At 65.6% G+C, this 12,011-nt stretch overlaps 2 protein-coding genes across 2 annotated transcripts; one reads left to right on the top strand and one right to left on the bottom strand.

Annotated features, from left to right (window-relative positions):
* Nucleotides 1-311: 311 nt before the first annotated feature.
* APRT (adenine phosphoribosyltransferase) lies at nt 312-2,747 on the top strand. The gene is made up of 5 exons (XM_039223020.1): nt 312-456; nt 540-646; nt 1,706-1,839; nt 2,071-2,149; nt 2,365-2,747. Exons 1-5 carry the CDS (start codon nt 377-379, stop codon nt 2,505-2,507), a joined length of 543 nt encoding a protein of 180 aa, XP_039078951.1. The 5' UTR covers nt 312-376; the 3' UTR covers nt 2,508-2,747.
* A 452-nt stretch (nt 2,748-3,199) lies between these two features.
* Nucleotides 3,200-7,807, bottom strand: CDT1 (chromatin licensing and DNA replication factor 1). Its single transcript, XM_039223551.1, has 10 exons — nt 7,577-7,807; nt 6,885-6,980; nt 6,653-6,807; nt 5,968-6,165; nt 5,726-5,871; nt 5,444-5,544; nt 4,795-4,983; nt 4,367-4,519; nt 4,083-4,284; nt 3,200-3,517 (listed from the first exon to the last, which is right to left on the bottom strand). Exons 1-10 carry the CDS (start codon nt 7,805-7,807, stop codon nt 3,354-3,356), a joined length of 1,635 nt encoding a protein of 544 aa, XP_039079482.1. The 3' UTR covers nt 3,200-3,353.
* Between the last annotated feature and the right edge of the window lie 4,204 nt (nt 7,808-12,011).

Raw genomic sequence — 12,011 nt, 5'->3', positions numbered from 1 at the left:
CTTCTGCGGAAGTGAGGGGGGGCTCCGCGCGCGCCCCGAGAGTCCGGCGGGGCCGGCCCGTCCGCTCCAGGGCCCGAGGCCCCGCCGCCGCCGCCGCCCCCGTCCGCTGGCGCGCTGCTGCGGGCACGCCGGGCTGGCCCCGCACGGCGCGGCAGGAGAGCGGGCGCGGCGGCGGCGACGAGCCGGGCGGAGCGCGCCTGCTCGGGGCGCACAAACAGCGCGCCTGGATGACGCGGCACCCGAGATTCGGTGAAATACGGTACTCCCTGCGGGCAGCGCGGCCCCGCCCCCGGCTCCTCGCGTCGGCGCCCCGCTCGCGCAGGCGCAGAGCCGCCGGCGCGCGCCCTGCCGCTCGTGGACACGCGCGGACCCCGCGATGGCGGACGGCGACCTGCAGCTGGTGGCGCGGCGCATCCGCAGCTTCCCGGACTTCCCCGTGCCGGGCGTGCTGTTCAGGTGCGGGCGCGGGCGGGCCGGGGGGAGTCGCGCGGGGCCAGGCCGCCGAGCCCGGGGTCACCAGGCCTGCCTTTACGTGCCAGGGACATCTCGCCCCTCCTGAAGGACCCTGACTCCTTCCGCGCGTCCATCCGCCTCCTGACGAATCACCTGAAAGAGACCCATGGCGGCAAGATCGACTACATCGTGGGCAAGTGGAGGGGGCACGGGCGGGTTCTCGAATCCCAGGGGAGCCCCTTCCCGCGCCTCCTGCCCGACCCCAGCGCTGCTGCTGTGCCCGGGGGTGACCCCAGACGCCCGGAGAGGCCGCCGGCTCGGCGCCAGGCTCCGTGAGGGCCCTGTGTGCGTTTCTCCCTCCCGGGCCCTGAGCGGAGCAGAGGAGGGGCGCCTCACGTTAGCTTGGGAGAGGCTGGGGGCGTCCTTCCGGGACACGCCAAACGCCGCCCCCCTGCTTGGCTGCCGCCCCTCGAGTAGGCTGTAAGGATAGACGTGCGGAGCCCCCCTTGGCGCCTGAGCGTGTCCTCGCGGTGGCGGCTGAGGGCAGGGTCATCCCCGTCGCCGAGTTCCGGGTCCTCCGCTCTGGACCGGTGGGGCCGCGGCTAAATGTCCCCAGGGAGTGTCGGACCAGAGTCCACTGGGCCAAGAACGCGTGTTGCCTTTCTGTGTGTTGAGCCGTGGGCCAGGCCCTCTGCCCAGCGCCGGGCTTCGGGAGGACCCCGGCAGGCCAGGTCTCGGGGACAGCCCCTCCTGTGGCTCCCCACTGCCCTGTGGGACCCCAGCTTTTCACTTGGCTCTACCCTTCAGGGGGTTCCTTCCTCCGGAAGTCCTCCCTCATGCACCCCTGGGGAGGGTGGGGAGCTGCGCTTCCGCTTCCCCCCGTGACCGCAGGAAACAGCCAGTGTCCAGCCCCTTGTGGCGGAAGCTGCCCGTAGGGATGAAGAGCGCCGTCCGAGTCCGTTCGATGGTTATTAGCAGCCCAGTTTCAGATTGGCAGCGGGGCTGGGGGTGCAGGCAGGTAACTTCGCTGGGGCCTCACAGGTCTTCCCACTCCGGCTCCCGCTCTTCTGCGCTGAGCCCCCGCCCCCACCCCCCGCCATGCACAGAGGCGCTCAGTCAAGGACCTTTAGCTGGGGCCGACAAAGCCAGGGGGTTTTGGTCGTTGCAAAGCCTACCTGTCCTTGTCCAGCACTGGCCCCTGGGGATCCCCATGCCATACAGCCACCCCTGACACCCCAGCTCTGGCCAACAGGCCTAGACTCCCGAGGCTTTCTGTTCGGGCCCTCCCTGGCCCAGGAGCTCGGCCTGGGCTGCGTGCTCATCCGGAAGCGAGGGAAGCTACCTGGCCCCACCTTGTCCGCCTCATACACACTGGAATACGGGAAGGTGAGTGGGCCGGGCGTTGCCACCTTAGACCCTTGGTTTCCTAAGGATGATTACAGGCGTGGCTGGTGGTCAGACTGTCTGAGACACCAGCCTGGCTCACACAGCCAAGCAGCAGCTGGGTGGGTCGGACCCGGGCCCAGGCTGTGGCCTTGTCAGCACCACGTCCTGGGCTCTGCACTCCAAGGCCGGTTTGGGCCACATGCGGACCCTGTGCCTGCTTCCCACTTGCAGGCTGAGCTGGAAATCCAGAGAGACGCCTTGGAGCCAGGGCAGAAGGTGGTTGTCGTGGACGATCTGCTGGCTACTGGCGGTGAGGGTCTCCCCGCCTCCCCCCTGCGCTAGGACCGCGGGAAGTGCAAGGGAGTGCCTCATCCCACGTGCGGGTTGTGGATTGGGGCCACAGCACCGTAGTCTCCCTGTGAGCGGCAAGACCCTGCTTGGGCAGCGGGAGCCTGGTCCCCACACCACTGCTCCTGCCCCGCAGCTGGGTGGGGCCTCACTCTGTGCCCCCTTCGGACCCCTCAGGAACCATGCGTGCAGCCTGCGAGCTGCTGGGCCAGCTGCGGGTGGAGGTGCTGGAGTGCGTGAGCCTGGTGGAGCTGACCTCGCTGAAGGGCCGGGAGAAGCTGGGGGCCGTGCCGGCCTTCTCTCTTCTGCAGTACGACTGACTGCTCCCCCCAGAGGGGAGTTCCAGCCTAGGGGCTGGCCGCCGGCCACCAGGGGGCGCTGGCCACCTGCCTGGACCTTTCACCATTTTCTCCAGTTGCCCTTTTCTAGGGCCTGGGGCTACTGTCTCGGGCCCTTCCTGTGGGTCCCGGAGGTGCCAAGGCCTGGAGCTGGTGGCTCAGGCCACCGCAGTTCCGTTTACAAACACCGAAAGGAGAAGATGAATAAACTGCTTTGCTAGAGTGGCTTTCTCATCCGGGTGTCCAGGGCGGGGTCTGGGCCTGGGGCAGGAGGTGTGGGAGTCCCACCTCGCCGGCTGGGCAGCATGCCTGGCCCCCTGGCTGCAGCTGCCTCACCCCTGAAGGAGCAGACAGGTGCTGCCCAAGTGGCTTGGGCAGTCATGCCCGCTGGGTGGCTCGCAACACTGTCAGCCTGGGGTTGTTGACGCTGCCGCCTCCTGGTGGCCCCGGGAGAATCGGGCTCCTTGCCTCTCCCACGCCTGGGCTCTGGGCCCTCCCTCCACCCTCCAGTGTCACAGTCCACCTCCCCCTTGTGGGGGTCCAGCGGTGACAACGGGTCATCCGGGGTTCCCACGGGGATGTCTAGGAGCCATTCTGCCAACCACCTCGCCCAGGTCTACACGGACTGCAAAGCTGCCCCGCTTCCCTACGCCCCCAAAGGCAGCAAAGACAAGTCACCAACGGAAACCAGTTTAATGACAACATGCTACACCACGGGCCAGAGGCCCTGGTGGGGAGTTGAGGGGGAGGAAAGTGCACTGTGTTCCTAAAGGGGACAAAAGAGAGCCAGCAGGCCAGGCCAGGGGCCTAAGCCCCGCTCGGCGAGGCTCACAGCGCCGCCTCGGCCCGGGCGAGGCGCGCCAGCTGCGCCAGGACCCCTGCCAGCTCAGCAACCTTGTCCAGCTTCACGTAGGTGTCGCTGCGGATGCGGTGGAGGCTCAGCCAGTCGGGCAGGAGCTCGGCGAGCAGCCGCACGTGCATCTCCATCTCCCCTGCGGACACACGGGGCGTGAGGCCGGCCCCTGGGGGTGGGGGACTTGCCCCGCCCCTGCCCAGTGGGAAGGTGGCAGGACTCGCGCCAGGCGGTGACAGGACAGCCTTGCTGAGGAGCCGACCCTCCCGCTGAGCCCAGCACCTGCGGGGGGGGGGGGGGGGGGGGGGGGGGGTCCTGGGCGTGGGCGCGGGGTAACTGCAAGGCGAAGCGGAAACCACGGGGACAGGGCGGGCAGCCCACGGGTCCGGCCACTATTTAAGAGGAGCTTCCGGCACGGGGAGCTCCAGCCCGTGGTTCTTAAGTACTGGGTTCCCCGCGCCAGACAGGACTGTCGGCTCACGGTTAAGAGTTTCTGTCCACNGGGGGGGGGGGGGGGGGGAGTGGGAAGGGGGGTTGCCCTGCAGCTTGGAGGGAACCCACAGTCCCCTGATGCTTGGCGCCGTGTGAGAGGGTCTGGGGGGCCGGGTGGAGGCTCACCCTGAGGGCACTGTGCCCGGCCTCATCCCGGAGTTGGGGACACAGGGAGGGCCCAGCACCCCGCCGCCCCACGCCCCTGCACACACCAGGGCTCATGGCTGCGTGGTAGCTGCCCGCCATCCTGGCGCAGGCCACCTCCATGGGTAGGGCGGGCTTGCGCTCCGACACGAAGACCCCGCGCAGCAGGCGGGCCAGCTCGGGCAGCCGCTCCAGCCTCTGCAGCCGCTGCTCCCGCTCCGGCGGCCGCGTCATCTGCGCCAGCTGCTTCTGCGCCTCCTTGCACCGGATCTGCGGTGGGCCCGAGGGGAAGAGAGGGCGGTGAGCAGACAGCTGGTCCCACAGGACCCCCGCCAGGACCCCAGACACTCACACGCTGCAGCAGGTCCTGGGACACCCCCTTCAGGGCGGCAGGCGAAACGGCAGGCGGGGTGGCCGGGGGAGTGGCCGGCAGGGCGGGGCCGGGGGACCCGGGGCTGCTGGGCTTGGCCGTACGCAGAGCCAGGTCACTCAGGGCTTTTTCCATCTGGGGCAGGTCAGAGGGGAGAACTCAGGAGAGGCCTTCTCTGGCCCAGCCACAGGGAGATCGCTCACACCCCGCACGGACGCCTGCCCAGGAGTGGCTGTGTGTCCGGGTCAGGCTCACCCTGAGCACCGAGGCAGAGACCCAATGCCCCAGGGCAGAGCCTGCCAAGCAGGCACGTCCCGCCACCCCGGAGGCACCTGGCCAAGGATGGAGCCCGTCAGGTGCCCGTGTGGAGGCCAGGCTGCCCCACCCCGTAGGCCCTCATGCAGTCTCACCCTGGGTGACATCAGGCTGCGGGCACGGGCCAGCACCTCCTGGGCGGTGGCCAGCTTCTCCGTGGTGGGCGGCTGGGGCAGCTCAGCCGGCTCGATGTCAGGCACTCCGTCCACATTGAAGCGGGGGTGCCAGCGCGTCAGCTGGTCCTCAGGCACCACCACGGGTGGGTTCAGGGATGCCAGGAAGGCCTGTGTGAGACGGGGACAGGAGCGCCAGGTGACCCCGGGCACATCTGCGTGGGGGGGGGTGGGCAGGACTGCTGGGTTCCTATCCCACCCAGCTGGGCAACCTTGGGCAAGTTTGAACCTCTCTGAGCTCCAGGCACTCAGCGGGGCCAAAGGGCACAACTCGGCGCACAGAGCAGCACTCAGCCCATCCTGCGCCTCCCAGGGCCTGAGGCTGCAGTCCCGGGGGACCAGGAGGAGGGCTCTCACCCAGCCCTGCACCCAGCCCATAAGGCAGCCGTGGAGACGGGTCAAGAGAACTCAAAGAGTCAGCCTCTCACGAGAGCCCGTCTCCTGGGGGAGAAGACGGGGCTACAACAGGGCTGGTTCGAGCGCAGAGGAGGGAACAGGGTACAGGGCCCAGCCCAGGGCCTGCTGGGAGGGGCTTCCCCCAAGGACAGCGCGGGTCACCTGGGTGGCTCACCCTGTGGTGCTCCCGGACGCGCTCCACCAGATTCTGACCGAAGACCTGTCTGCGCCGCAGGAGGTGCGAGGCCGTGAGATGGGGGGCCGTGCTGCCAGGCTCTGCGGGAAGGCCAGGCCTGAGCCCCCAGGCCGGGCCCGCCCCGTCGCCCAGGCCCCCAGACCACTGGCCTTGGATGGGGCCTGGTGCCTGACGCCTCACACCCACACCCGAAACCACGCGGTGTCACGGACAGGGAAACCGAGGCTCGGAGAGGAGGGGCCTCAGTCAGAGCACACTCACCCTGGTGGAGCAGCGGCTCAATGGTTAGCTGGTAATCAGACCTCTTAACGCCGTCCTTGAAGGTGGGGACGTTGCGCTCCTGGCGGAAGCGGTAGGAAGTGGGGTAAACAGCCCGGATCTGGCCCACGTTGCGCTCTTCAAAGCGCCTACGGGGGACACGGTGCCGGGTCAGAGGGCGCCGGGCAGGGCGCACTCAGACCGGACAGGCAGGGTGAGGCCCCCGCCCTCCGCCGGCCGCTCACTTGCGCATCATGTCCTGGACGCCCTGCTTGACCTTGGCGAAGGTGGCGGTCTCAGAGCGGTTGTGGAGCATGCCCACGACGGTGTCCATGCTGCGGAACATCTCGGCCAGCACCTGGTACTTGTAGGGCAGCACGAGCCCCGGGGGGCCCGGCAGGGCCAGGGCGTGGAAGCGCTGGTAGGCGGGGGCCTCCTCTCCGCTGCCAGGGAGGGAGCCGGGCCTCAGGAGAAGCCCCCGACCCACGCCCGCCAACGGCACGCAGCCGAGGGGCCGGGGCGGCCCGGGGCCCGAAAGCCGATCCCGCTCGCACGCCCCGCCACAGACCCGTCCCCGAAGTCCCTGCACGCCCGGTCTCCTGTCACAGGCACTGCCCGGGACGGGGCCGGAAAAGCGTGGCCTCACACCTCGCCCTGGTCACCTAGGGAAGTCCTGGCTCCGGATGCCTACGCGGCACACAGGACCCCAGGAGCTGGGGAGGACAGACACGGGTGTGGGAGACAAATACCCAGTGGCCGCCAGCCGTGGATAGCATTCCGAAGTGACAAGGGCCTCTGATGGATGGAGGCTGAGGAGCGGAGCAAGCCTGTGGCAGGGACTGGTCCCCCCTCCGCCCAGCCCTGTCCCGCCTGCATCTTCCCACCAGCCTGGCCTTTCCCTGGGCGCCTGACCGCCCACCCAGGACTCACCATGGCCCTGCTGGCTGGCCCTCGGGCTCCGTCACGCCGGGTTCCCCAGCAGCCTTCCTCTGGGCACCCGCTGTCAGCTCCTGGGCCCGGGCCCCCAGCTCCCGTGCCCGCTGCAGGCATGACTTGAGCTCGGCAAGTGTGACTTTTGAGGAGGCCTGTGGACACAAGATGCCGTCAGCTGGCCTGGAGCCCCCACGGCGCGCCGCCTCCCCTGCCCTGGGTCCGGCCTCACCTTGTCCTCCTGGGCTGCTGCGGGGGGCGGCTGACCTGCCGAGACAGCGGCCTGCTCTGGGGAGCCTGGGGCAGCCAAGGCATCGGGGCCCGAGACCTGGTGGACAGAACCCCAAAGGTGAAGGAGTGGGGAGACCCGGTTCCTACTTCCCTCAGCTGGCCAGAACACCAGCTGCTGGGGGCACGGATGACGGCGGGGCCAGAGGGGCCAGGCCTGTCTGTGCTGCTGGTTCTCCGCAGGCCTGACCCCCGGCCCAGCCTTGCAGGCAAGCTGGCCATCCGGCCGCCCACTGCGCTGGGCCCTCCAGACCCGCTCACTCCCCGTGCCTTCGGTCCCCAACCGCCCAGTGCTCTCCAGCAGGCCCGCCCACCTGCCAGGTCTCGGTGACCCGGGGTGACCGGCCGGGGGCCTTCTCCACTGCCTCCCGCAGCGGCTCGGGCCCCTTCTCCGCACGGTCCAGTCCCCCCCCCCCTTGAGGCTTTGGCTTGCCGTCCGCACGCAGCCCCCTGGCCTGCGCCCTCCCCAGGGCAAGTCTCTTTGGGCCCCACCGCAGCCTGCGCACCGCCCCCCGCCCCATCCCGGCCTCAGTTTCCCCGCACTCCTCAACAAGTGTTTTCTCCGGTCGGTGCCCATCCACTCCCCCCGCCCCCCGCCCCGGGCTCAGTTCCCCCCCTCCTCGCCCGCGGCCTCACCGCGTCGGCCGGGAGCCGCAGCCGCCTGCGCGCGGGCGGCGCGGGGAGGTCGCGCGTGGGCTCGGCGGGCGGGCGGGCGCGCTTGCGGCTGCCGCCCGGGGCCCGGGCCGGGGTGGGGGGCGCCGGCTTGGCGGGGCTCGGGGTGCGCCAGGCAGGCTTGGCCCGCGGCGGCGCGGCGCGGGGCCCGGGGCGGCGGCGCGCGAAGAAGTCGGTGAGACGGGGCTGTGCCATGGCGGGGCCCGGGACAGGGGGCCGGGGACACGGCGGGACCGAGACCGAGCAGGGTACGCGCCGGAGACGGAAGTGGTGCCGCGCTCCGCGCCGATTTTCCCGCCGCGCGCGGCCCCGCCCCTCCGCGGGCGGAACCATCGGCGCCAGGGCGGGATGCGGGGGAGGCCGGGAAATGGGCGCGCCCGGGCGCATGCGCAGCGGCGCCCTTCCGCCCACGCCCTCGTGCTGGCGCGCGCCTGTGTCGCAGCGCGGCCGCCTCCGCAGGACGTGGGGACTTTGAAGAGCTTTTCCGGCTGGCGGCGGTTGTCGAGCCAGTGCGGTCCCGGAGCAGAGGGAGGTGCTGCGTGTTTCCTGCTTGAATTGCAGGCGGTGCGCGTTGGGTGACACCGACCCTCCGCGGCGGGGCACCCCGAGGCGGTGTAGGCCGCCAGACCCCCGCACGGAGACCCCTGCGTCGGCCCTGGGTGCGAATCGTATGTCAGTCCCGCTGTCATGTTTTTTTAAAGGAAAAGTAGCTTTCAGAACGGATCAGTTGAAAAAAAGGGCGTGTTATTCCCCAGAGTCTACGGGGCCGCCCGAGGTCGTCTGGAGCCCTCCCCCGCCGCCCGGAAGCTCCTGGGCGCAGCCGGCGGCTGGTCCTCGGACGGCCTTGCCCCTCCGTCTTCTCCAGGCTTTCTGTAAGGAGCCCAGCGTTGGGAAAACAAACGACAGTTTCCCGTATGTCCCAGGCTCATACTTGGTGAACGGCCTGTAGCAAGTTATCAGCCCCCCAGGGATCAGTGGACAGGGTTGCAACCAGCGATTTTAAGGCTGTAAGTGCTGTTACATTTCTGTTGTGCTCTGGGCCACCACGTAAAATATGTCTTTTTTTTTTTTTTTTAAGGTTATTTAATTTGAGAGAGAAAGCACCGAACAGGGGAGAGACAGAGGGGGAGAGAGAGTCCCAAGTGGATGCTAGGCTTGAACCACAAAACCGAAACCACGAGATCATGATCAGAGCGGAAACCATGAATCAGACTCTCAACTAACTGAGCCACCCAGGTGGCTCTGTAAAATAGGTTTCTTTTATTATTTTTTAATTTTAATGTTTATTTTTGAGAGAGAGAGCGGGAGAGGGGCAGAGAGAGGGAGACAGAATCCAAAGCAGGCTCCAGGTTCTGAGCTGTCAGCACAGCTAGAGGACTGAGTTGGGCTCCAGCCTACCAATGGAGAGATCATGGTCTGAAGCAAAGATGGATACTTAACCCACTGAGCCCTCCAGGCACCTTGGTAAAAAGGTTTTGTAATCAAACCAGTAGTTGGGGGCTGGAGGCAAGAATTGACCTCAGTCAAGGGGCGCCTGGGGGGCTCAGTCGGTCAAGCATCCAACTCTTGGTTATGATGTCACAGTTCTGTGAGTTCAAGCCCCACATTGGGCTCTGTGCTAACAGTGTGGAGCCCGCTTGGGATTCTGTGTCTCCCTCTCTCTACCCTTCCCCTCCCGACACTGTCTCTCTCAAAAGAAATAAACTTTAAAAAAAATTGACCTCAGTCAAAATGGAACACTCCAAATGTAAGCTTGCTGTGCATGATAAGGGAGAGTGTGGGATTCTGGGACTGTAATGGCAGCACGAATTATAGGCACAGCCTCTTCTTAGGAGCTGTGGTGATTAGGGGACTTCGTAAATACTTCTGCTCCTAGCTGTCCCTCAGGCGGGAGGGAGCCGTCTTCTCTCCCAGATACACTGTGCTCCTCTACGCTGTGTTTCAGGTTTAGAAAATAAAGAAACACCTGGTCTTGGAGAGGAACAGGCAGCTGGATGTAACCACAAGTGACTCTTGACTATCTGGCTCGCGGCTGGCGGTTTGGCCCCGTCCCTGCCCTCCGCAGATAAGCTGATGGGCAGGTGGCTTCGCAGAGCCTCCAGAATGCCAGGAGTTTCTGCCAGCATTTCATTTGCGCTGCACCTGCCTACCCACCGGCCGGAACGGAGTGCTGCCTGGGCTCATGGGCCCCAGGAGAGCCGCGTGAGCGGATGGGAGGCCGGCCCTGGGGTCGTGACAAAGCCAGGAGCTCCCCCACCCGCGGCCCTGTAGGAGAGAACTGCCCGCCCGCCACCACCTGGCTGTGTGACTTGGCCATGCCGTCCCACACACCCTCTTCGGGGGGACCCCCTGGGATGGAGCATGCCTGGCACTGCTGTGATCTGGCCGGCTCGCTGGGGCACCTGCCCAAGGCGGAAGCCCTAGGAGGACCTGAACAGCTCCGGGGAGAGCTGCATCCTAAAAGGGCTTTATACGGGGTCTTGTGGGGTCCGGAACTGGCATCTGAAATGTGTCTGCCCGTGTGAGAAGGGCATCTGGGGACTCAACGGTGCCATCTGTGTCCACTCTCCAGTGACCAGCCAGCAGCAGGAGGGACACGTGCCACACGGCAGGGGCCTAGGCACCTCCAGTGCCGTGGCTAGTGACCGTGCTGCCGCGCTGCGTCGGCCTGTGCCGCTGTAACGTTCAGTGTCACTCCTGGAGAGAGGGCCTTCGGGGTGACTCAGGCTCGGGGGCAGCTCCTTCTTAGGAAATTGCCCCCTCCACACACACACCTACAATGAGGGAGTCCAGCAGCCACCTCTGCGAGGTGTGACCCCTACCTTTTAGTCACAGCTGATTGGACGAGAGGTGCACAATCAGATCCTCTCCTGGGACCCAACACTCTGGCGTAGCGATCACCTTTTTGTCACTTCTGGGTGTGGGAAGTGAGATGGATTAGGACAGCCACCTTGCGGCATGTGTGTGGTGACAGAGTGAGCAAGGGACCGTGTGGCCCAGGGACAGGCAGCCACACACAGCAGCTGTATCAGATGGGCTGTAATGGTTTCCGGTTTGCTCTCCTGGTAGACCCACCGCCCTTCATGGGGGCCCTTGTGTGAAGCGGCCTCTAGCCCCTCCCAAACCTTTGTCTCTTTTGCTTAAAGTGCTTCTGAGTGGGTTTCTGTTTCTTCCAACCCCAGGAGGCTGGACTAAAGCCTGGTCAAAAGGTTGTTCCATATGAGACTGCATTAATAACGGTATAGAGTCTGGAATAAGGGAGGTGAGGGGCACCTGGGGGCTCAGTCAGTTGAGTGTTCGACTCTTGGTTTCAGCTCAGGTCACGATCTCACTGTTCAGTTCATGGGTTTGAGTCGCGCTTCGGGCTCCCCACTCGTAGTGCAGAGCCTGTTTAGGATTCTCTCTCTCTCTCTCCCCCTATGTCTCTGTCCCTCCTCTGCTTGTGGCCTCTGTCTCTCTCAAATAATAATAATGATTTCAAATAAAGAATGTAAAACCCAGTCATGAGGTTGAGTGACTGGGGAGCCCCTTTAGATCTGAGGGTTTAGGGAGGCCTCTTGGAGAAGACGGTACCTGAATGGCAGGAGCAGCTGACTGAGGAATAGAATAGAGAATAGAATCCAGAGCACCATCCCCATCGTGATCGTCATCGTCATCACCATCAGTGTCATTTTCACCACACCCCAAAAAAATAGAGTTGCAGTAAGGTCTGAGTTTGGGTGACAGCCATATCTGACTGACCGTAACTTCCCTAGACCCCATCCCTCCCTCCCCCTCCCGCATCCTAGTAGGACACGTGCTTGGCATGAATGACTTCACCTCAGCTGCTCTGCCCTGGAGCCATTTGCACATTACAGCCACCACGCAGGGGTGTGCAGGACCTGACAGTTTTCAAAGCAGTTTCAGGAAACAGTGATGGCCAGACTGTTGAGGCGTGCAGTGTGCAGGCCCTGTTCCCCATAACTGGAATAACATACCTGTCTCACCCTCACGGCGAACCTATAGGCCAAACCCCGTTTTTGGGTGAAGAGGCAGACTTGCAGGGCATAAAGCTGGTGCGCCAAGAAGCCAGCTGTACTTGCCCAACTCCACTTCGTTGGCCACTCTTCCTTTCCCCAGAGACCAGACGGCGCTGGAGAGTAATGGTGGGATTCAGGCTCTCGGTGGTCCCCTGGACCCTGCATATAGCCTGTCGCAGCCACAGGCAAGGTTTCCGTGGTCTTGGCTCATAACGCCCGTAGCCAAGCGTGGAGGCAGCGTCACCTTCAGTGAGGGCACTTGGGTCTCAGCCAGGATCAGCCTGCTCTTGGCTCACTGTCCACCAGACATCCTTGGAATCCATTACGCGATAGGACAAATGGGCCTGCTGGCCACCAGCGGAGTGGTCTGGAGGCCTCGG

This window comes from Hyaena hyaena, unplaced genomic scaffold (genome assembly GCF_003009895.1).
Source record: "Hyaena hyaena isolate Hyena2069 unplaced genomic scaffold, ASM300989v1 scaffold_1, whole genome shotgun sequence".
In the NCBI taxonomy this organism is placed as follows: Eukaryota; Metazoa; Chordata; class Mammalia; order Carnivora; family Hyaenidae; genus Hyaena; species Hyaena hyaena.
This window is presented reverse-complemented; position numbering and strand designations above follow the sequence as displayed.